The sequence below is a fragment of the Gopherus evgoodei genome, chromosome 8, assembly GCF_007399415.2.
Source record: "Gopherus evgoodei ecotype Sinaloan lineage chromosome 8, rGopEvg1_v1.p, whole genome shotgun sequence".
NCBI lineage: Eukaryota > Metazoa > Chordata > Testudines > Testudinidae > Gopherus > Gopherus evgoodei.
In genome coordinates this window covers 48,882,380-48,905,023 of record NC_044329.1, presented here as the reverse complement: position 1 = coordinate 48,905,023, position 22,644 = coordinate 48,882,380, and the positions used below count along the sequence as shown (strand labels likewise).

The 22,644-nt window shown below is 45.9% G+C and overlaps 1 protein-coding gene across 4 annotated transcripts in view; it reads right to left on the bottom strand.

Annotated features, from left to right (window-relative positions):
* Positions 1 to 8,796, bottom strand: part of KIFAP3 (kinesin associated protein 3) — a 157,671-nt gene extending 148,875 nt beyond the window's left edge. For 3 of the 4 annotated variants that reach the window (XM_030572359.1, XM_030572361.1, XM_030572360.1), the window contains exons 1-2: positions 8,685 to 8,796; positions 360 to 491 (exon numbers count right to left, since the gene is read on the bottom strand). In XM_030572359.1, the coding sequence (XP_030428219.1) occupies positions 360 to 491; positions 8,685 to 8,716 (164 nt within the window). In that variant the 5' untranslated portion in view covers positions 8,717 to 8,796. Of the gene's footprint in view, positions 1 to 359; positions 492 to 3,512; positions 3,603 to 8,684 lie in introns of all 4 variants that reach the window. The other variant, XM_030572362.1, reaches the window with a different exon arrangement.
* Between the last annotated feature and the right edge of the window lie 13,848 nt (positions 8,797 to 22,644).

Below are 22,644 nucleotides of genomic sequence, written 5' to 3'. Positions count from 1 at the left end.
ACCATGAGAAAGTAACTTCACTTCTCCATGCCTCAGCTTCCCCATAGGTAAGATGGGGAGAATGATAATTATTTTCCTTTATGAAGTACCTTGAGATGGAAAACTCTATATAAGTGCAGATGGAAAACACTATATAAGAACTAAAATGTAATATTACAATGAATATATGCTACAACACCACTGCAAACAACTATGCGTATATGCTATTCCCAGACTTAATACTAATTTAATAAAACGTTCTGAAGTTCGAAAAAGTTTCAGTAACAAAGGAAGTAATACAATAGAACACTAATTTTAAGAACCCATAGCCTAGAATTCCAGGACATTTTAACTTTAAGAAATAACCCCAAAAAACTTACATTTTTTGACACTCCTTTCGCTCCCCCAACATGGGGTCCCCCATTTCTCCGAGAATGGTTGCTTCCACTTCATAATGAACAATAAGGGCCTTTTCGGAAGGGTGAACATCTATGTTACCTCCTTTCACCTTCCTACAAGGCATAAAAACAAATTCACCACCGACTAAATGAGAAGCCCAAGAAATAACTGGGAAAACAGGTCAATGCGAATTGGACATCTCTGATCAAGTAGTTTGTATTACAAGACAGATTTTACCTATATAGCATAAACCCAGCCTTGGTCCTCTTTGTATTAGCACATGGTCTCTCCCACATTCCTTCAATTTACACAAGAATCTTAGCATAAGAGGCACCTCTATGTCTATCGGTTCTAGTATGTGCCAGAGTGGATAAAAATCAATGATTTTTTAAAAATAAATAAATAACTAAATAATTTGATTTCTTTTTTATTTAAATCAGATTTTTTGATAAAATGCTTTTTGAGGAAAAATCCTATCTAAAGATCGTTTTAATTAAGATACATTACAGCTCAAAGATATCTCATCATGGAACAGAGATTATAAATTCTAATTCTATAGTGAGAAACAATATATTCATGTAATCTTTAAAAAAAGTTTTGTAAATAAGTTCCAATAGTTCATGGATTAGGGACACAATTTTATGGGGTTCCAGGGGCTTCTGAATAGATTATTTAGATTAATCTTTCTGTCTACCCAATGGGACTCAGTGCTCAATCGAGAAGATACCATCAGAGATGTTTAGTTTTGCAGTTCTCAAACCGTTGATTTGTGACTCCAAATATAACATGCTTGTTAACAGCAAAAATGTTTTTAAATAAATACATAATATATAGAGGTGAGAAATAATAGACCTCAACCCTATTATCCCTCTGCAAATTTGTGTACACAGAGTCAATCCCTTACCTCTCTCTAAAAGTACAACATTTCAAAAAGTTCAATGAATAGCAGATTGTTGGGGGCGGAATAGATCTAGACAATGAGAAGAAGTCTGGAGATAAATGTGAGAAGGGAGAGAGAGGCAACAGAAACAAAAGTGAAACTGTTTGAGCAGCATATTCCAGAAGTCTTGAGGTCTTTCTGAGAGTAGCCTTCATAGATTTGAGATCTACCATACCATTCTCTCACTAGAAGAAAAAAAACTTATAATGACAGCAGGCCGTAAAAGAGATCCAGTTTGGGAATATTTAATGAAGTTTCTCTACCTGTGGGTAAGACGGGCATGCGTGCAAAATGCAAACAGTGCAACAAAGAAATGCAAGGTCTGGTTGCCCAAATGAAACAATATCATGAGAAATGTTCCTTCTCAGGAGGAAACTGTTGAAGACAATGAAAGGAACATGTCTGAACATGCAGGATCTTCGGGTTGGTAACGTTTTTTATTTCATATTTCTTTCTTAAGGACTGCCTGTATTCGTTCTGGACTATTCTTGAATTCTCATGTTTGAGCAAAAAATATAGTTATTACTCTATGGAACTACTTTTTTTTTTTATCACAACTGCATCTAAAATGAAATAGTTGAAATAGGCAGATCTCCCTTTTACAATTTCACCTTTAAAGTAGTACTGAGCATCAATGAATGCAATGAGTAATACCAAATGAGCAGTGTGGTAATAATAATTAAATAACTAGATTAACTTATTTTGTTGAGGAGCATCCACCTCAACATACAGGATTCTTAAGACTATCCCCTTCAAGATCACCATCATTTTCTATAGTTTCAGAGTTATCTGCCAATAATAATGTTTCAGTCACATCATGTATATCACACAGCCACAGTATATCAGCTATAGTGAACAGAAAAAAAAAATCTCCATCATCCAGAAACCACCATAAATAAGTTTGTGATAAGAACCAGCAGATTACAAAAAGAGGTAATTGACGGAAAAAATTGCCTAGTTTGTTTATGCAACAAATGCTCCTTACTGTATGATTGAGAACCCATACTTCATTAACATGGTTCAGTCATACAGTCCACCCAACAGAGCAGATGTCGCAGGCAAATTGCTGGATAAAGTGTATGAAGAGAAATTGAGCAGTGTGCAAAAGGTCTAGAAGGTAAAATTGTTAACCTGAGTCTTGATGGGTGGAGCAATGTCCACAATGATCCTGTTGTATGTGCTTGTGTGACAACAGAAGAAGGGAATGTCTTCCTTACAGAAACAATTGATATAGCAGGAAATGCACACACAGCACAATACTTACAAGAAGTAGCAGTAAAAGCTATAACAAACTGTGAAAAAAAATTCAAAAGTCCAGCATGCAGCTTGGTCACAGACAATGCTACAAATATATCCAAGATGAGAAGAAATTATTTAGAAGAGAATGAAGAGAGTCCCAAGCTAATAACATACAGTTGCAGTGCTCATTTGATGCACCTCCAAGCCAAAGACTTCAGCGTTCCAGAAATAAAGGCTAATGTTGAAATACTTCCATAACAACCACTTTGCAGCAACTGCTTTGAAAAACGTTGGAGGAACCAAGCTAACTTTCCTACAAGACATGCAATGGAACTCACTAGTGGACTGTTTTGAGCACTATATCAAGAACTGGCCTAATCTGATGCCAGTTTGTGAACAAAACTGTGAACAAATAGATGGCACTGTCACATCCAAAGTTCTGAACATTGGGTTTAAGAGAAATGTTGAACACATGCTGATTACCCTGAAGCCTACTTCTGTAGCCTTGAACAAAATGTAGGAAATAACCTATTTAAATAAAATAAAAGCTATGTATTATTTTATTTTATTTAAATAGGTTTTATTGCTGACGCTGTTGAAATTTGGAAGGAACTGAGTGAGATCTTAAAAAGAGAAATATGCAGTGGCAGAGTCAAATTACAAGCATTAAAAACACGAATGGGACAAGCACTCTCTCCAGCTCATCTTCTTGCAAATATTCTCAATACTCGGTACCAGGGCCAAATCTTAACTGCTGAAGAAGAGCAGTTGGCTATGACATGGACATCCAGCAATCAACCCTCCATAATGCCAACTATAATAAACTTCAGAGCTAAGGGTGAACCATTCAAGAAATATATGTTTGCTGATGATGTTTTAAAGAAAGTTACACCAGTGAACTAGTAGGAGTCACTTAAGCACTTGAATTCAGGCACTGTTGAAGTGATAATCTCACTTTTAACAGCAGTCTCTTCTTCTGCCGATGTAGAAAGAATATTGTCGTCCTTTGGACTAATTCATTCCAAACTGAGAAATCGTTTGAGACCTGAAAAAACAGGAAAGCTTGTTTTTCTTTTCCAGATTATGAACAAAGAGGAAAATGAAGGTGCAGACGACTGAGTTAGCTGCAGAAGCCAATATTTTAAGTTTCTCATGTTTCTGGCTGACATAGTTGATTTAATTTTTGTTTTTTGTTTTTTAAATTTCATTTAACTATTTTATTTTAAAACTATTTTAGCAAAAACAATCCTGACTTTAAAAACTTGAATATTTAACTAACTTCAAAAATTCATAGGCTTGTTTTGTTAAAATATTATATGTTTGCTGTTGAAGAAAGAAAATCCAGAATACATAATGTTGTTGTTTTAGTTAAATAAAACAATTGAAATGCCTGTCTGGTGATGTTCTCCTCCTAATACAGCATGGCAAGAAAATCCTCCAAATATTAATGATTAACCTGTTGAATTGGAGATATTTATGAAGCCACTGGGAGGTGAACTATCTCCTTCCATTACCTTTGGTAAATGAAATGACCAAACAATCATTCATTTTCTGATATAGCTGTAAAAAATTCATCTGAAAAGTTTTCAAAATAAATCACTTTAAAAATGTATAGTGTGTCCTTTCTAAAAATGAAACCTACACCTATCTCTGAGTTGTGAAGAATATGTATTAAGGTTATAATAACCAACAAGAATGCACTTTTATGTAGAAATCCATGATCAAATCGAGTCTTCCTGACTAGTGATTTAAATCAATTTGATTTAAATCAAATCCACCCTCACTTTTTACTTATTAATTAACTCAGAGTATGTATTAATACCTGGGGGAGCAAACAACTGTGCATCTCTCTCTATCAGTGTTATAGAGGGTGAACAATTTATGAGTTTAGCCTGCATAAGCTTTATACAAGGTAACATGGATTTATTTGGGTTTAAACTCCATTGGGAGTTGGGCATCTGAGTGCTAAAGACAAGCATACTTCTGTGAGCTGCTTTCAGGTAAACCTGCAGCTTTGAGGCAAGTAATTCAGACCCTGAGTCTTTGTTGGAGCAGACTGGAGTGTCTGGCTCAGCAAGACAGGGTGCTGGAGTCCTGAGAAGGCAGGGAAAACAGGAGCAGAGGTAGTCTTGGCACATCAGTTGGCAGCTTCCAGCGGGGTTTCTGTGATCCAACCCATGACAGATCAATCACCGAATCAGAAAGATAGGCCTCATATAGAAGTCAGAGGATCCGAAAAGGCATTTAATTTTCTAAATATGCCCGTTTTTTGAAAGTCTGCATTCTTAATCCTCAGCTTCCCCAGAGACTGATGCCATTAGCAATTACTCATCTCTCTCTAAAGGAATCTTTTCTCACAGATCCTGCTGATAGGATAAGACATGTCTTAAGCCAGTGGTCCCCACCATGGCGCCCGCCGGGGCATCTATGTGCACCCGCCTACTGACAAGGGAGCACCCCGCTGCTGCGGAGCATGGCCACCAGACAAGCAGCCGCCGAAATGCAGCCGAGAAGTGGCAATGTCAAGAAGTGTCACTGCCGAAAAGCCGCTGCTTCTCGGCAGCATTTAGGTGGCGACACCTCTTGAGGATGCTGCTTCTAGGTGGCATTTTGGCAGCAATGCCTCTTGGTGTTACTCCTTCTCAACAGCTGCTTGTCCAGCGGCTGTGCTCCTCAGTGGCTAGTCATCCAGCGCCCGTCACACTGAAAGGTTGGGGACCACTGTCTTAGGCCTTGTCTACATTACCACGTTTTGTTGACAAAACAGTAAACTGAAGCACTACCCAAAAAATAAAAATAAAAAATGAAGAACTCCAAGATGTTCACAAATCCCTTCTGCTGGGGCACAGGTCTCTACAGTACTTATTTTTCCAGAGCCTGAAACTTCAGTGTCTCAGGATGATTTTGATGGCTTGTTACTTGGCTTGGCTGATTTTTACAATTCACCACCACCATGAGATATAAATCAAGCAAGTCCAAACCTGTTTCATTATATCTATAGATTTTCGGTAACAGGCTATTTCAGGAAAGCTCTGTGAGCTTGATCTTTTGAGAGACTAAGCATCCTCAGCTCCTGTTATAAACAATGGGAATTGAGGGTGCTCAACACCTTAAGGTATTAGGGCTTGAGTGAAGGAGTTTGGGAGAGGAACTGTAATTTGTGAGATTGCTTCACTCAAGGTCTACTTTTTGGAGGGTAGAGGGAATTTGTAATAAGGCCCACCTAGTAGATTTCTTAAGGTTACTCAGGAAGCCTTAACTGCATGCATGTCTATATAATCTTTAATTACACAATCACACAAAATTTAAGGATAAAGGCCTTCGTAGTAGGATGACTGTCAAAGGTGGCCAGTTTTTTTATTCTCTTCCAAATTCATTTCCACCAGTTTTACATGCAGAGAAACTAATTAAATATTCTATGCAGAGTCAAAAACTGTTTTGTCAAACTTGATAATATTTATGAATAGGCTGCAGAGCAAGCCTGCCCAAATTAGTTGGCCCACAATGAGTTTTAGCACTGCCTTCAAGTTTTTTCCTCATGGAACCTGCCCCTATGTAGGGTGGAGGCATGGGTGAGCACGGGACCTATTGCTGTGGAGATCCTCTTCTTTTCTTTCTTTGCGCCAGGGGAGGGGACCACATAATGGGTCACAGGCTATGCTCTACTATCAGACTAGAGTAGCCTCTCCTCTGTGGCCTGGGGGCCATTTTCTTCCTCCTGCATGCAGATAGGCCCAATCCTTGCGAGGGAAGTTGCTCTTTCACCTGTAACTCAGTGTCCCCATTTCAAAGCCTAAACTTGGAGATGTGCTTTGAGATAACAGCCAAAAAGCACTAAATAAGTCTGAACATTTCTTTGCACTTATCATTTACTATCCCCTAGAACAAATGTAGTATATATGGGTCTCCAGTGCCACAAAGGAAATGTTTTTGTTTTTTAAATAAATGAAACATTTCTATTCTTAAGTTCTGCAGCCATTCATCTGCTTGAAAAAAAAATCCAATGTTGGATGATCGTCAAGGCTTGAAGGACAAAGATTGAACCAGGTTGCTGGTATGATACAGCCATGCCATACTGTCCCTTCACTTCACTTGTCTGCTTGGTTCTTGAAATTGACAAGAATCTCTATTAAGGTTTAAAAGAGGAAGTCTTGTCTACACACAAAATTTGCATCGATTTAGCTCTAGTGTCAACTGAATTAAGAGCATCCACATCGAGGTTCACTCCAGTTTAAATCCATTCTTTTTAAATCTAATTTTGTTAAACTGGTGCAATTTTTGTGCATATACAAGGCAAAAAATTCTTGTGATCCCCCATACACTAACAACTTACAACAGTGACTCAGACAGAATGTTGGGGTGGGAGTCTGCATGGAGGCTGACAAGGGAAAAAACAGAGAGCTATGCTTCACATCTGCCCAGAGCCATGCCAAACAATAGGGCACTGGGTTTGTTTCAGCAGTTTCTCTAGAACACAAAAATTTAAAGTCTGCTGCTGAAAATGCTGGAAAAAAATTCCTCCGAGATCACAGAAGTGGTCTTCATAGAATATACACATTAAAATAGCTAATACTTTGAACAGCGCGGTCCCTAGCTATTTTGGTGCCCGGGGGGTGGGGGGAAGATGGGAGTGGCCCCAGGCCTCCACAGTGGGGGCTGTGTGCGGCCCCACCCCAGGCCTCCGTGGGGAGGAGAGGTGGGGGGCTGGCCCCAGGCCTCTGCGGTGGGGGCTGAGGGGGGCCCCACCCCAGGCCTCCACAGGAGGGGGAGCTGGCCCCAGGCCTCTGTGGGGGATGGGCAGGAGGGGGGCTGGCCACTTCCTGCAGGAAGTGGAGTGATCCAGACCCAGCCTGCTCTGCTCCCCTGGCTCTCAGGCTTGGGGGGAACTGGTGAGTGCAGGCCCAACCACTTCTGGAGTCCTCAGGGGAGTGGGGGCAGGGCTGGGGCGGAGGCCCTGGGGAAGGGCCGGAGCACCGGCTGGAGCAGCACACACCTGCATGCAGGTGCCCCAAATTTCCTGGCACCCTATGCAGCTGTGTACTTTGCCTATGGGTAAGGACAGCCCTGACTTTGAGATGGCCATTGCAACTTTAACACCAGATGACCACTCAATTTTCAGCTATGAGCATATCTTCACAGCAGAATCAATGGTCATCAGAAATCATTGGTAGTTTTCAGTGCATTTTAAAATCAAGGATCTTAGTCATTTGACATATGCAAGTAAACAATCTAAGCAACAAGGGGGTGACAGAACTCTGCATGTGACTGGGGTGTCCCAACATATCCAATCAAACCTCTGCAAAGGCTGTTGAACAGTGCAGAAGATAAGCTGGACGGGGGTAGGGGTGGGAGGAGATCACCAGGAGCTCAGAAGGGTTAAAAATTATGGATAATGAGAAAATCCAAAATTACATAGGGTAGGAAAAAATTATAAAGGCTCATGCTTATCGGGTAAACCGCCACTAACTGACAAGGGTTAAGAAGAAACTTTCTCAATGGGCAAAATATTCTATAACTGTTCTTGGGGCTGCTTGCATTTTCCTCTGAAGAAGCTGGTAACAGGAAAGGATACTGGACTAGATGGATCCTAATCTCTAACTAGGGCAGCTTCATAATTAAACAATCGTGTCAGCAGACAATCATCCACCCATCACTCCATCCCTCCCAATATGCCCAACCATCCAATCCCTCAGATCCACCCTTCCCCTCCATAACCTTCCCTTTATCTACCTCGCTAATCTCCCATCCCACCTGCTCAGTGATCCCCAGCCATCCCCCCTTATCTTACACCTCACCCGTACAGTGCACACCCAGCTATACACTCCAAACCCAACCGAACACCCCCCATAACCCCAGCCAACCCTTCTATCCAACCCTATCCACCCCCGATCCTACCTAACCTCCCCCCATAACCCCACCCGTCCTTCCTACCCATCCCCCATCTAGACCCCATCCCCCCGACCCTCCCCACCAACTCCATCTAGACCCAATCCCCCGACCCCACCCATCCCCCATACCTCCTCCCCTAACACCACCCATCCCCCATCTAGACCCCATCCCCCCGAACCCCACTCCGGTGCTGCCCCGGCCTGACTCAGTCCCCCGGCACGGGGCGGGCAGGCAGTACCTCTTGAGGTATCTGGCGTCCTCCCCCTGCATGGTGCCGGGCCGGGGGCGGCTCCGCAGCGGCCGCTGTTACCAGGGTGAGAGCAGCGCCAGCCCCGCCCGCACACAGCGCCCGGCCCGTGCAGCTCTCCCTAGCGCGCAGGCGCAGCGAGACCACAGGCCGCGTCGCCGCCGCGGGACTGATTTGGTGCTGCCTGTGCAGAACAAGATTGGGCTCAGAGGGTGAGACCTGCACACCGCCCCCTGGAGGCAGGGAGGATACACTGCTTGAGCTCATGGCTATTCCTGGCAAGGCGGGGCAGGCTCCCTGTCTGAGTCTGTGCAGCCGCTTCCCTGCCCCAGGGGCCCCGACCGAGGCTGCAGCAGCCACAAGTTCCCCCTGTGGGTCAGGCAGGGAGCCAGCACGTGACACAGCATCTAGGGGCAGAACTGGTGTAAAGACCAGTTCAGCTACCTTAGTTCCAGACCCAGTCATAGGACTGACCTGGTGTGGAGATAGGGCAGGGGTCTCAAACTCAAATGACCACAAGGGCCACATGAGGACTAGTGCCTTGAACCAAGGGCCGCGTCACTGCCACCCCTCCTCGCTGCCTCTGGCCCTGCCCCCACTCCACCCCTTCCATTAGGCGCTGCCCCTGCCCCACCTCTTTCTACCCCTTCACTGCCCCAATCCAACCCCTTCCCCGAAGTTCCCATGCCAAGTGCGGCAGGGGGCTCAGGGCAGGGCGTTGGTGGGTGGGTGCAAAAGGGTGAGGGGTGTCGCAGGTGACTCAGGGCAGGGAGTGCAGGAGGAGTGCGAGATGTGGCAGGGGATTGGGGTGCAGGCTCCAGCCCGGCACTGCTTCCGTAGAGTCGCTCCGGGGTGGCAGTAGCATGCACCGGGGCCCGGACAGGCACCTTGCCTGCCTGCCCTAGCCACCGGCTCCGCGCTGCTCCATTCAAGGAAGCAGCTGGAACCCTGTCCCCGCAGCCCCTGGGGAAGGGGGAGGGGTTTTTGCTGCTCCTCTAGGTACCTCCCGCAAAGCTACAATTGGCCTCGGTTCCCTGTTCCCAGCCAATGGGAGTCGCGGGGGCGGTGCCTGGAAGAAGGCAATGCAGGAGCCCTCTCCCTCCTTCCCTGTTCCCTCTCCCCCCCCCCCCCGCCCGCCCCCGGCCCAAAGGGGTGTGATGCCAGCTGCTTCAGACAGCGGTGCTGGGCTCGCAGCGCCATGGGGCAATCTCGTGGGTAGGCAGAGGGGCGGGGAGCTTGGCAGACCACACACAAGAGCCCCGCGGGCTGCATGTTTGAGGCCCCTGAGGTAGGCTGACCAGATGCCCCATTATTAGGGGCTTTGTCTTACATGGGCAACTATACCCACCCCCATCCCCTCAAAAAACATCCCTATTTTTCACACTCTGTGAAGGTATCCTGACCTTTTATAGTGAACTGGTTTCAGAATAAACAGTCAAGGCCACCTTAAATTGCTTAGCGCTAGGTCTATTGCTGTGATCAGTGTAAGTTGCACCCAGTATGGTTAACCTCAAGCATCCAACATTCGTGAGTCAGGCACCAAAAAAATCATGAAAACAACAAGGAGTCCAGTGGCACTCTAAAGTCTAACAGATTTATTTGGGCATACGCTTTCGTGGGTAAAAAAAAAAGCTTATGCCCAAATAAATCTGTTAGCCTTTAAGGTGCCACTGGACTTCTCGCTGTTTTTGTGGATACAGACTAACATGGCTACCCCTCTGATTCTTGACACCATGCAAGAAAAAAATCATGAGACTTTTCATAAATAATAACATTGGGGCTCTTTTTCTTTGCCTTTTTGTTTTGAGACTCTGGGTTAAGCTTGGGTCACATTTTCCAGCTTTTCTCCCAAACCGTGAGGGCTAGGAAGTATCTTTTAGTGAAAACCGAGATTCTCATACTATCGCTTGTCTCCAGGAACTAGAGCTTGAGGGAAAACACCAAATATTATCAGACTTGTGATAAAATTGTGAGAGTCAGCAATGCTGGGAGCCATTTTTAAAACTGCTAAGAAAACATCCCCATTGTAGACAGACCACAGGGGCAAAGATACTAGGACAAACACCTACTCTTCCTTGAAGCATTATGGTGTCTGCCAGACCTGCACCTCTCTAGATCCAGGTCTCCTACCTGCAGAGTAAAGTGAAGGAACTCAATTTATCTGCCTTGGATAGTTTGAGCGAAGCATAAGTAAAAAACCTGATATTTCAGCCACGAAGTTACCATCTCTGATCTGCGCAGGGCTTCTTTAAAAAAATGCTCTGGGTGTAAATAAAAAATAATCCCAAACAACAAACAAATCACATATGGGCTGAAATTTCCCACATTTATGCACAGTAAGGAAGAGAGTTTTGTGTGTTGCAGCAGTTTGTTAAAGTTTCCTTTGGGGATTATTGAAAGCTCCATGGTATATTTTGTTCATTTGCATTCAGATAACTAAACTCCTGCAATTTTATAAGAAGTCTCACAATATCTGGTGTTTTTCTTAAAGCCCCAGTTCCTGGATGCATGTGATTAGGTGAGACTTTCAGCTTTCACTTAAAAACAAAGTTTCTATACCTTAGGGTTGCAGAGAAAAGCTAGAAAATGTGATTTGAGGGCATCCTAAAGGCTCGCAAACCTGTAGACAAAGAACTATATCTATCCATTTATATCATGATTTGTAAGCCAGACTCAGGATTTTTGGGTGCCTGGCTCATGATCTTTGAACTTTTGTGGTTGGAAATACTGAAATGGGTTCATTTTAAAATCTCAGAAGCACAAGTATATATATGTGCAAACATAGGTCTGATGTTGCAAAACATATGCATGTGAGCAATTTTGATATGCAGTAAATATGTACGTATCTTTCTCTTACAAATGGAAAACTGACACATAGTGAAGCAATTTGCTGTGGCCATCACATATGGTAAAACTTAGATTAGCACTCTGATTTTACTGGCTTCCAGCCCTATGCTCAGTCCATTAGGCCTTTTTGGCTCTCAGTATATAGAAATGCAACTGTTCTGCTTCCCCCTCCCTCACCTTTATGATCTTCTCATTTCTCAACCTGACTATTTTAAACAAGGCAAACCACAGTATCTATATGCACTATTATTTGTTTTGTGGTAGCACCTAAGAGACCCTGTCATAAACCAGGAACCCATTGTGCTAGGCACTGTATAAACACAGCACAAAAAGATGGGGACTATAAGCCCTAAAGAGCTTACAGTCTAAGAAAGCACCATAGCCCCAATCTTACATAAGAACGGACAGACTGGGTCAGACCAATGGACCATATAGCTCAGTATCCCGTCTTCCGACAGTGGCCAATGCCAGGTGCTTCAGAGAGAATGAACAGAATAGGCAATCACTGAGTGATCCATTCCCAGTTATCCACTCCCAGCCTCTGGTGAACACCCAGAGCATGGTGTTGCAAAATATCTTGCAAAAATATGTGGGCAACTTTACACAAACAAGGGCAGAATGTAGAAGAATTTCCAAATGGGTAATTTGATAAATACAATCTTTTTGTTAACGGCAACCCTTTAAGATTCTGCTCTGGCTTTGCTCATACCACACGGGGAAAGGTGCCAATATTCATTTCACAGTGCTAATAATGGAAGATACATTTGTTTGGGAGGGTGCTAGTGTAACCCCAGAAACCCGTCTGCCTTTTCAGCAGCAATTTGTGGGTCAGCAGCTAGTATTAATTCGCTTTCTTTTATCAAAAACTGCATTTGGACTATTGAGCTGCTCCCAATTTTGCTTTTACACTGACAGGACCATAATTGCTGCTGGAAGTGCAGCTTGGCAGTTTAAAGCTATCACTTGTTCCTCCTTCACTTTTCCTTCCACCAAACTTCACTGAGAAAGGTTAGGCTTTCAGTAATTATGACCCAGCAAAACAGAAATGCCTCTTAAAAATATCTATAAAATCAAAAGTTTCTGATTCAGTCTCCATCCCTTGCTACTGGCTGCAGTATGTGGCAGTGGTCTAGCAGCAATGCTATTGGACTCTGGTGTGAGCTGTGTCCTAGTCCTACTTCCATCCTAGCCTCTTCTCACCAATAGTCTTGCCACAACCTCCTCTACCTGTCCTGTTGCCCAATATCTTCTCCTATGCATCTCAAATTGTAAAGCCTTGTAAAGGTTACTATAATGTAAAAGAACTGTCGGTATCCCTTTATCTAGTTTGGGAGCTCTGTAATAGGGCTTCCTGTGTTTTATTGCAGAAGCCACCAGAACCCAACAGAGAAGCAGGGTATGCAGGTAACTAGACCTTGTATGTTTGTATATAGTTAGAAAACTATGACTATTTGAAACCCAACTGTGTCCCTACCATTTCCTTGTATTCTTAATGTTGTGTAGAACAGCAAAGACATAACAGGTCTGTGGCGTCTCTTGGTCTGTGTTGGTAAAGCACTATGTAAATTTATGCTGCTATACCCTGTAAAACCATGTCTCAGGGACCAACCAGGTTCGTTAGCTGGGATGGTCTTCTAAGAAACATGGAGCAGAATCATGTATAGTTGTGTATACTATGAGGTGCTCTCCACAGGCAGGAGATTGCCTAATAAATATGATTTCTTGTATAGGTTTAATTGCAAAATTGATTAAAAACATACATAAATATAAGTAATAAGTAATCCAAAATCTGCATAATGTAGAGGGCTAAAGATGGGAAGTATGAGTCAAAGAAGAGAAATTACAGGCACCCCTGGAGCTCTGAGAGGCTAAAAGGAACCCTGCTGGTGGGGGAGAAATCCCATAAAACCACAAAGAGCATAGGATTGCCATGCAGGATCAGATTATTGGTCCATCCAGTGTGGAATCCTGCCTTCAGCAATGTTCTTCACCTGATGCTTCAGCGTAGCAGGAGTGAGGCAGCTTTATGTATGTTTCCACCCTGGCCATCTATTTAGCATTTCCCATAGGACAGGCTAGTGTTACCTGGTTACAATATTTGGAAGAGGATCCAGGGTCTCTTCCTGTCCTGGTATCGCCCCCATTATGGCCAGTTGTGCTGTCATCTTTCTACCACGCCTTTTGCTTTAGCTCTCATTGCTGATCCCAGCCCAAAGACAGCCTGAGTCAGAAAGGCATATTAAAGCGAAATCCTCATCCTTGATTACCAGCACCCACTGCTCATACCCAGCACACAACTGGCTGAACTGTGACATCACTATGACTTACAGCAGTGGCTGCAAATCTCAGAAGAGTAGTGGGTAGGATGGGGAAAGCAGCACTGTGGAAGCAGGTAATGAATTTTCCATTTTCTCTCCATATCTTCCCCTCCCCAGCCAATCTATAGAACATGCATACGGCATCATTTTTGGAACTCAAATTTGGGTTACGTTGTTCTGCTATGTCAGGAGATATTTTTAATGAGGATATCCTCATGGAAATTGCCTTTACCTGAGCTTTGTTCCTATCAGAATTGTTTCCAATCCAGTTCTGGGGATCTGTGATGGGGCAGAGTGGCCCCGCACTGGTACCGCAGGAGTTAACCCTTCCTTCCTAGCAGAGGAAGCCACGCCCCTGAGGCTCTGCTGGGCATGCTCCAACTGGAGAACAGGTATAAAAGCCTGCAGACCAGCTCAGTCAAGGCTGACCACTGGAGGCAAAGGATGCATGCTGCCAGCTCCTGAAGAGAGAGTGCTTGCATGCCACAATCCAGGAGTCAGCCAAGCCAAGGCACTACCTGAGACCCGGACGGAGCACGTCACAGGGGAGGAACAGATCAGAGGACCCCCTGCTGCAGATGAACTGGTACTCACGGTAGGAAGTGACCCAGCGAATTCTACAGAGAAACAGTGTTAGAGCTGTGTTGGTGCTTGGTGTGTTGCGGGTGGATACCCACCAAGTGAGTGGCAAGGAGAGCTTGCCACTACCAGGGCCCTGGGTCAGAGTTTGGTGTAGAGGGTGGGCCTGAGTCCCTGTACCCCCTGAACCGTGAGGGATCCTAGAGACTCTGGCTGCTAGGCCATGCTACCCTGCCAGACAGAGCCGATAGGAGGGAAGGAGGCTGTAACCGACTGCCTGCAGGGAGGTGGATGCAAGGACTGGAGAGTGGTGAGGTGCTGACACCCTATCCCACTCCTGCCACAAAGGGATGCTGTGGTGCCAGGCTCGCTGCAACTGGTGGAGAATGTGGGCAGCAATCAGGGCCTGAAACAAGGACCCAGATGCCCAAAATGGCCCCTAAGAAGCTTTTGAAATGGCTGCTGGAGAGCCAATAGCAGCAGGCAGTGCAATAGCAGTGAGCTGCACAACAGCAGTTGCAAGCAGCGCAGCAGCAAGAGCAACAGCTGATTTGGGAGCTGATGGCCCAACAACAGGCTAACCAGGAGCAACTGTTTCAACAGATGGCAACGCTGATAAGACAGACACCAAGCCCTCCCCTAGGTGTGGCAGGGGCCAGGGCCAGTGAGGGGCTTGGAGGACTACCAGTGCGCCTAACAAAGATGAGGCTGGCGGATGACCCCGAGGCATTCCTGGTGACTTTTAAGCGGGTTGCAACTGCTGCTGTCTTAGACCAAACAGGCGTCAGCCCCAAAATTTACCGCCAGCGACTCCACAGAGAACGGTGCATGCTGGGAGCCAGACCACAAGCTGTGGCCCAGCGAATCTGCAACCTCTGTTGGAGATGGCTGGAACCGGAATGATGGATGAGTGTTCAGGTAGTCAAGGCGGTAGCCCTAGAGCAGTTCCTGCAGAACCTTCCCACTCAGGGGGGAAAGAGTGGGTGCAAAGACACCACCCAAAGACCCTTGTGGAGGTGACCTCCCTAATGGAGGATTACCTGGCAGCAGAGGGAGAACAGAAGGCCAGCCAAGGGAGGGGGGGCTTAGGAGAACGGAATCTGAATCCAGCCCGGGGGCCCGTAAGGTGGAGGGGGGAGGCCCCTATTGGTATGCCTAGTCAGCAGGGACACCCACGACCCACAGTGCTAAGGACCCACCTGGGGTGGACTTTGTACAAAGCCAACATGATGCGTCGGGGAGGCAGAGTGGCCCCTGCCATATGCCAGCTGAAGAAGGGAAGCGGGACCAATGTTATGAGTGTGGACAGATAGGGCACTTCTGGAGGGAGTGCCCATACATGGATTGTAATTATGGGCAGGTTTGGGCTGCGGGCCACCATGCATGGACATGGGAGCTAGGGAAGATAGTCATACCAGTGAAAGTAGATGGGACATCTACCTGGGCCTTGGTGGACTCAGGGTGTAGCCAGACAGTCAGCCGGGCCAGGCTGGTAGAGCCCACTGGCCCCACCAGGGCTCCTATCAGCCTGCAGTGTATTCACAGGGATGTGAAGCCATACCCCACCATCTGGGTGCAGCTGGAGGCTGCTCAGCACCAAAGGTGGTGTCTAGTCGGGGTGTGTCATAAACAGATAGCTAAGGGTTAATGTCTCTTTCACCTGGAGCACCTGACCAGAGGACCAATCAGGAAACCGGATTTTTTCAACTTTGGGTGGAGGGAATTGTGTGTCTGAGGTCTTTGTTTTCTGGCTGCCTGCTTTCTCTGAGCTTTGGAGAAGTAGTTCTGTTTTCTAATCTTCTGTTTCTAAGTGTAAGGACAAAGAGATCAGATAGTAAGTTATATGGTTTCTTTTCTTTGGTATTTGCATGGATATAAGTGCTGGAGTGCTTTGATTTGTATTCTTTTTGAATAAGGCTGTTTATTCATATTTCTTTTAAGCAATTGACCCTGTATTGTATCATCTTAATACAGAGAGACCATTTGTATTTTTTCTTTCTTTTTTATATAAAGCTTTCTTTTAAGACCTGTTGGAGTTTTTCTTTACTTCAGGGAAATTGAGTCTGTACTCACCAGGGAATTGGTGGGAGGAAGAAATCAGGGGAGATCGGTGTGTGTTGAATTGGCTAGCCTGATTTTGCATTCCCTCTGGGTGAAGAGGAAAGTACTTTTGTTCCAGGACTGGGAACAGAGAGGGGGAGTCACTCTGTTTGGATTCACAGAGCTTGTGTCTGTGTATCTCTCCAGGAGCACCTGGAGGGGGGAAGGGAAAAAGGATTATTTCCCTTTGTTGTGAGACTCAAGGCATTTGGGTCTTGGGGTCCCCAGGGAAGGTTTTTCAGGGGGACCAGAGTGCCCCAAAACACTCTAATTTTTTGGGCGGTGGCAGCAAGTACCAGGTCCAAGCTGGTAGCTAAGCTTGGAGGTTTTCATGCTAACCCCCATATTTTGGACGCTAAGGTCCAAATCTGGGACTAAGGTTATAACATGGTGGCAGTGGGTGGGATCTAGACAGAATCCAGAAGCCAGTAGGAATATTATATTTTTCTCTTCTCTGCTAAGGGCTTTTTAGCAGAGAGAAACAGTTGGTTTTAAAAGGGAACCAGAGAGAATTTTTTTTTCTGCTCTCTCTGGCAGTTTGTGGCTTGCATGTTAAGCAAGAAGCTATTACCAGACTATTAACAGTCTTTTGTCACACAATAGCACTCCCATTGAGAGTCATACCAGCACTATATAAATGCAAATAAAGTGGTTTTTCAGGTTTACTTAACATTGAAGATTAGCTAAAGGCACTGTTGCTAGGCAGACTTCAGGAGGCAACAGAGAACCTGCAGTTCGGAAGATAAACACCGGAGGGCACCCCAACACAAGAAAACAGGAACCATGTCTACCAAGGCAAAAATTGAGGCCGAAGACCAATTCAGAGAAGCTGAACACAGGCGACAACTGGAAATAAAACAAAAAGAGATGGAGATGAAAGAAAAGGAAGAAAGCATCAAACTGGCAGCCTTCCGAAGAGAACAGGCAGCCCAAGAGGCAGCACACAAAAGAAAACTAGAAGAAGAAGAGGTGGCCTACCGAAGGAAACAAGCAGAAGAAGAGTTGGCCCACCGCCGAGAAATGGAAAAACAACAAAAAGAAATGAAAAAACAACAAAAAGAGAAGGAAAAACAGAGAAAACATGAACTGGAGTTGGCAAAAGCTGGGCTGCATGTGCCAGCCAACCCTAACAACCCGGCGCCAATTATTGCTCCACAGCACAGGAAATTTCCCACCTACAAGGCAGGTGATGACACCGAGGCCTTCTTGGAAAATTTTGAAAGAGCCTGTCTTGGGTACAGCATCCCCGAAGACCAGTACATGGTAGAATTAAGGCCACAACTCAGTGGACCTTTAGCAGAGGTGGCAGCTGAAATGCCTAAGCAGCAAATGAATGACTATAAACTTTTTCAAACCAAGGCCAGATACAGGATGAGGATAACCCCAGATCATGCCCGTCGGCGTTTCAGAACCCAAAAGTGGAAACCAGAGGTGTCATTTCCCAAACACGCCTACTACATTGCAAAATACTATGAGGCCTGGATAACAGGAAACAACATTCAAACCTTGGAAGAACTGAACCTCCTCATACAAATGGAGCAGTTCTTGGATGGTGTTCCTGAAGACATCACACGGTACATACAAGATGGAAAACCCAAAGATCTCGCTGAGGCGGGGGAGATTGGAGCCAAATGGATGGAACTGGCAGAAAGCAAGAAAGCTACTGTCAAGGGGAACGATTACCCCAGGGGGCACACGGACCATAAACCCTACAACCGAGGACAGCCAAAGACCCCACATACCACCCAAGTAAAGCCACAGATACCCTACCCTTCCACCTCACCAGTCTCCAGTAACTCACCTCGGCCCAGTGACCCATCAGATGGAAGATGCTTTAAGTGTAATGAACTGGGACATATCAAGGCCAACTGTCCCAAGAACACCATGCGAGTGCAATTCATTACACCACCATCACACCAAAGATCCCCAGGCCCGGATGCCTCTCAAATACCCTTGGAGCGAAGGGAAAATTTGAGAGTGGGCGGAAAGAAGGTTACTGCGTGGAGAGACACGGGGGCACAAGTGTCAGCTATCCACCAATCCTTCGTTGACCCCAAATTCATCAACCCAAAGGCCAAAGTTACAATTTACCCCTTCATGTCACAAGCTGTAGACTTGCCTACAGCTCAACTGCCTGTCCAGTACAAAGGCTGGTCAGGAATGTGGACTTTTGCAGTCTATGACAATTATCCTATCCCCATGCTACTGGGGGAAGACTTGGCCAACCAGGTGAGGCGGGCCAAGAGAGTGGGAATGTTTACACGTAGCCAAACCAGGCAAGCTTCCAGACCCATTCCTGTTCCTGAGCCGTCCACAGAGGCCCCGTCTGTGTTACCAGAGACCCAGACAGAGGTAGTGGACCCGGATTCCATGCCTACCACTGAAACAGCCACAGCATCTCCAGTCCCAGGCCCGGAACTGGAACAGCAACCAGCACCAGCAAGTGCAACCACATCTTCAAACTCAACGCCAGAGGGCGCCAGCGAGCCAGAACTGGCCGAAGCAAAAGACAGCCATACCCAAAAGGCTCAGCCAGAGCCTGAAATACCCTCAGGTGCACCAGCGGGGAGCGGTTCACCAGCAACGGAAACAACCCCATCACCTACATCGCTTCCAGAGGGACCAAGCCCAAGTCCACAGTCTGAGGAAGAACTGGTGACCCCAGCCTCAAGGGAACAGTTCCAGACTGAGCAGGAAGCAGATGACAGCCTTCAGAAAGCTTGGGTGGCGGCACGGAGCACCCCACCGCCTCTCAGCTCTTCTAATCGATCCTGGTTTGTTATAGACCAAGGACTTTTATACAAGGAAATTCTTTCTGGTGGACACCGGGAAGAATGGCAGCCGCAAAAACAGTTGGTGGTTCCAACTAAGTACCGGGGGAAGCTCTTAAGCTTAGCCCATGATCATCCCAGTGGCCATGCTGGGGTGAACAGAACCAAGGACCGGTTGGGGAAGTCCTTCCACTGGGAGGGGATGGGCAAGGATGTTGCCAAGTATGTCCGGTCTTGTGAGGTATGCCAAAGAGTGGGAAAGCCTCAAGACCAGGTCAAGGCCCCTCTCCAGCCACTCCCCATAATTGAGGTCCCATTTCAGTGAGTAGCTGTGGATATTCTGGGCCCTTTCCCAAAAAAGACGCCCAGAGGAAAGCAGTACGTACTGACTTTAGTGGACTTTGCTACCCGATGGCCAGAAGCAGTAGCTCTAGGCAACACCAGAGCTAACACTGTGTGCCTGGCCCTAACAGACATCTTTGCCAGGGTAGGTTGGCCCTCTGACATCCTTACAGATTCCGGGTCTAATTTCCTGGCAGGGACCATGGAAAAACTGTGGGAAACTCATGGGGTGAATCACTTGGTTGCCACCCCGTACCACCATCAAACCAATGGCCTGGTGGAGAGGTTCAATGGAACTTTGGGGGCCATGATACGAAAATTCATCAACGAATTCTCCAATAATTGGGACCTAGTGTTGCAGCAGTTGCTGTTTGCCTACAGGGCTGTACCACATCCCAGTTTAGGGTTTTCACCATTTGAACTTGTGTATGGTCACGAGGTTAAGGGGCCATTACAGTTGGTGAAGCAGCAATGGGAGGGGTTTACGCCTTCTCCCAGAACTAACATTCTGGACTTTGTAAGCAACCTACAAAGCACCCTCCGACACTCTTTAGCCCTTGCTAGAGAGAACCTAAAGGATGCTCAGGAAGAGCAAAAGGCCTGGTATAACAGACATGCCAGAGAACGTCCTTTCAAGGTAGGAGACCAGGTTATGGTCTTGAAGGCGCAACAGGCCCATAAGATGGAAGCATCATGGGAAGGGCCATTCCCGGTCCAAGAGCGCCTGGGAGCTGTAAACTACCTCATAGCATTTCCCAATTCCTCACTAAAGCCTAAAGTGTACCATGTTAATTCTCTCAAGCCTTTCTATTCCAGAGACTTACAGGTTTGTCAGTTTACAGTCCAGGGAGATGAGGCTGAGTGGCCTGACGGTGTCTACTACGACGGGATTAAAGACGGTGGCGTGGAAGAGGTGAACCTCTCAACCACCCTGGAACGTCTGCAGCGGCGACAAATCAAGGAGCTGTGCACTAGCTTCGCCCCATTGTTCTCAGCCACCCCAGGACGGACTGAACGGGCATACCACTCCATTGATACAGGTAATGCTCACCCAATCAGAACCCCACCCTACCGGGTGTCTCCTCATGCCCAAGCTGCTATAGAACGGGAGATCCAGAACATGCTACAGATGGGTATAATCCGCTCATCTACCAGTGCATGGGCATCTCCAGTGGTTCTGGTACCCAAACCAGATGGGGAAATACGCTTTTGCGTGGACTACCGTAAGCTAAATGCGGTAACTCGTCCGGACAACTATCCAATGCCACGCACCGATGAGCTATTGGAGAAGTTGGGACGTGCCCAGTTCATCTCTACAATAGACTTAACCAAGGGGTATTGGCAAGTACCGCTAGATGAACCTGCCAAGGAGAGGTCAGCATTTGTCACCCATGTGGGGGTGTATGAATTCAATGTCCTTCCTTTCGGCCTTCGAAATGCACCCGCCACCTTCCAGAGGCTGGTAGATGGTCTACTAGCTGGACTGGGAGAATTTGCAGTTGCCTACCTCGATGATGTGGCCATTTTTTCAGACTCTGGGCCCGAACACCTACTACACCTGGAAAAGGTCTTTGAGCGCATCAGGCAGGCAGGACTAACTGTTAAGGCCAAAAAGTGTCAAATAGGCCAAAACAGAGTGACTTACCTGGGGCACCAGGTGGGTCGAGGAACCATAAACCCCCTACAGGCCAAGGTGGATGCTATCCAAAAGTGGCCTGTCCCAAGGTCAAAGAAACAGGTCCAATCCTTCTTAGGCTTGGCCGGATACTACAGGCGATTTGTACCACACTACAGCCAAATCGCTGCCCCATTGACCGACCTAACCAAAAAGACCCAGCCAAATGCCGTTAAGTGGACTGATAAGTGTCAAAAAGCCTTTACCCAGCTTAAGGCAACGCTCATGTCTGACCCTGTGCTCAGGGCCCCGGACTTTGACAAGCCATTCCTAGTAACCACAGATGCATCTGAGCGTGGTATAGGAGCAGTGCTCATGCAGGAAGCAACAGATCACAACTTCCATCCTGTCGTGTTTCTCAGCAAGAAACTGTCTGAGAGGGAAAGTCACTGGTCAGTCAGTGAAAAGGAATGCTATGCCATTGTGTACGCCCTGGAAAAGCTACGCCCATATGTTTGGGGACGGCGGTTCAAACTACAAACTGACCATGCTGCACTAAAGTGGCTTCATACTGCCAAGGGGAACAACAAGAAACTTCTTCGTTGGAGTTTAGCTCTCCAAGATTTTGATTTTGAAATTCAACACATCACAGGAGCTTCTAACAAAGTTGCTGATGCACTCTCCCGTGAGAGTTTCCCAGAATCCAGTAGTTAAAAAGTGTTCTTAAAATGTAAAAGTCTGTTAGTATATACTTAGTAGTATATGTAAAGGTGCATGTGTTGTATTAATCTGTTTATTTTCAAGTTCTAGAAGGAAATCGCCGCCAGTGAGCTTCCCCACTGTCTGCAATTTGGGGGGCGTGTCATAAACAGATAGCTAAGGGTTAATGTCTCTTTCACCTGGAGCACCTGACCAGAGGACCAATCAGGAAACCAGATTTTTTCAACTTTGGGTGGAGGGAATTGTGTGTCTGAGGTCTTTGTTTTCTGGCTGCCTGCTTTCTCTGAGCTTTGGAGAAGTAGTTCTGTTTTCTAATCTTCTGTTTCTAAGTGTAAGGACAAAGAGATCAGATAGTAAGTTATATGGTTTCTTTTCTTTGGTATTTGCATGGATATAAGTGCTGGAGTGCTTTGATTTGTATTCTTTTTGAATAAGGCTGTTTATTCATATTTCTTTTAAGCAATTGACCCTGTATTGTATCATCTTAATACAGAGAGACCATTTGTATTTTTTCTTTCTTTTTTATATAAAGCTTTCTTTTAAGACCTGTTGGAGTTTTTCTTTACTTCAGGGAAATTGAGTCTGTACTCACCAGGGAATTGGTGGGAGGAAGAAATCAGGGGAGATTGGTGTGTGTTGAATTGGCTAGCCTGATTTTG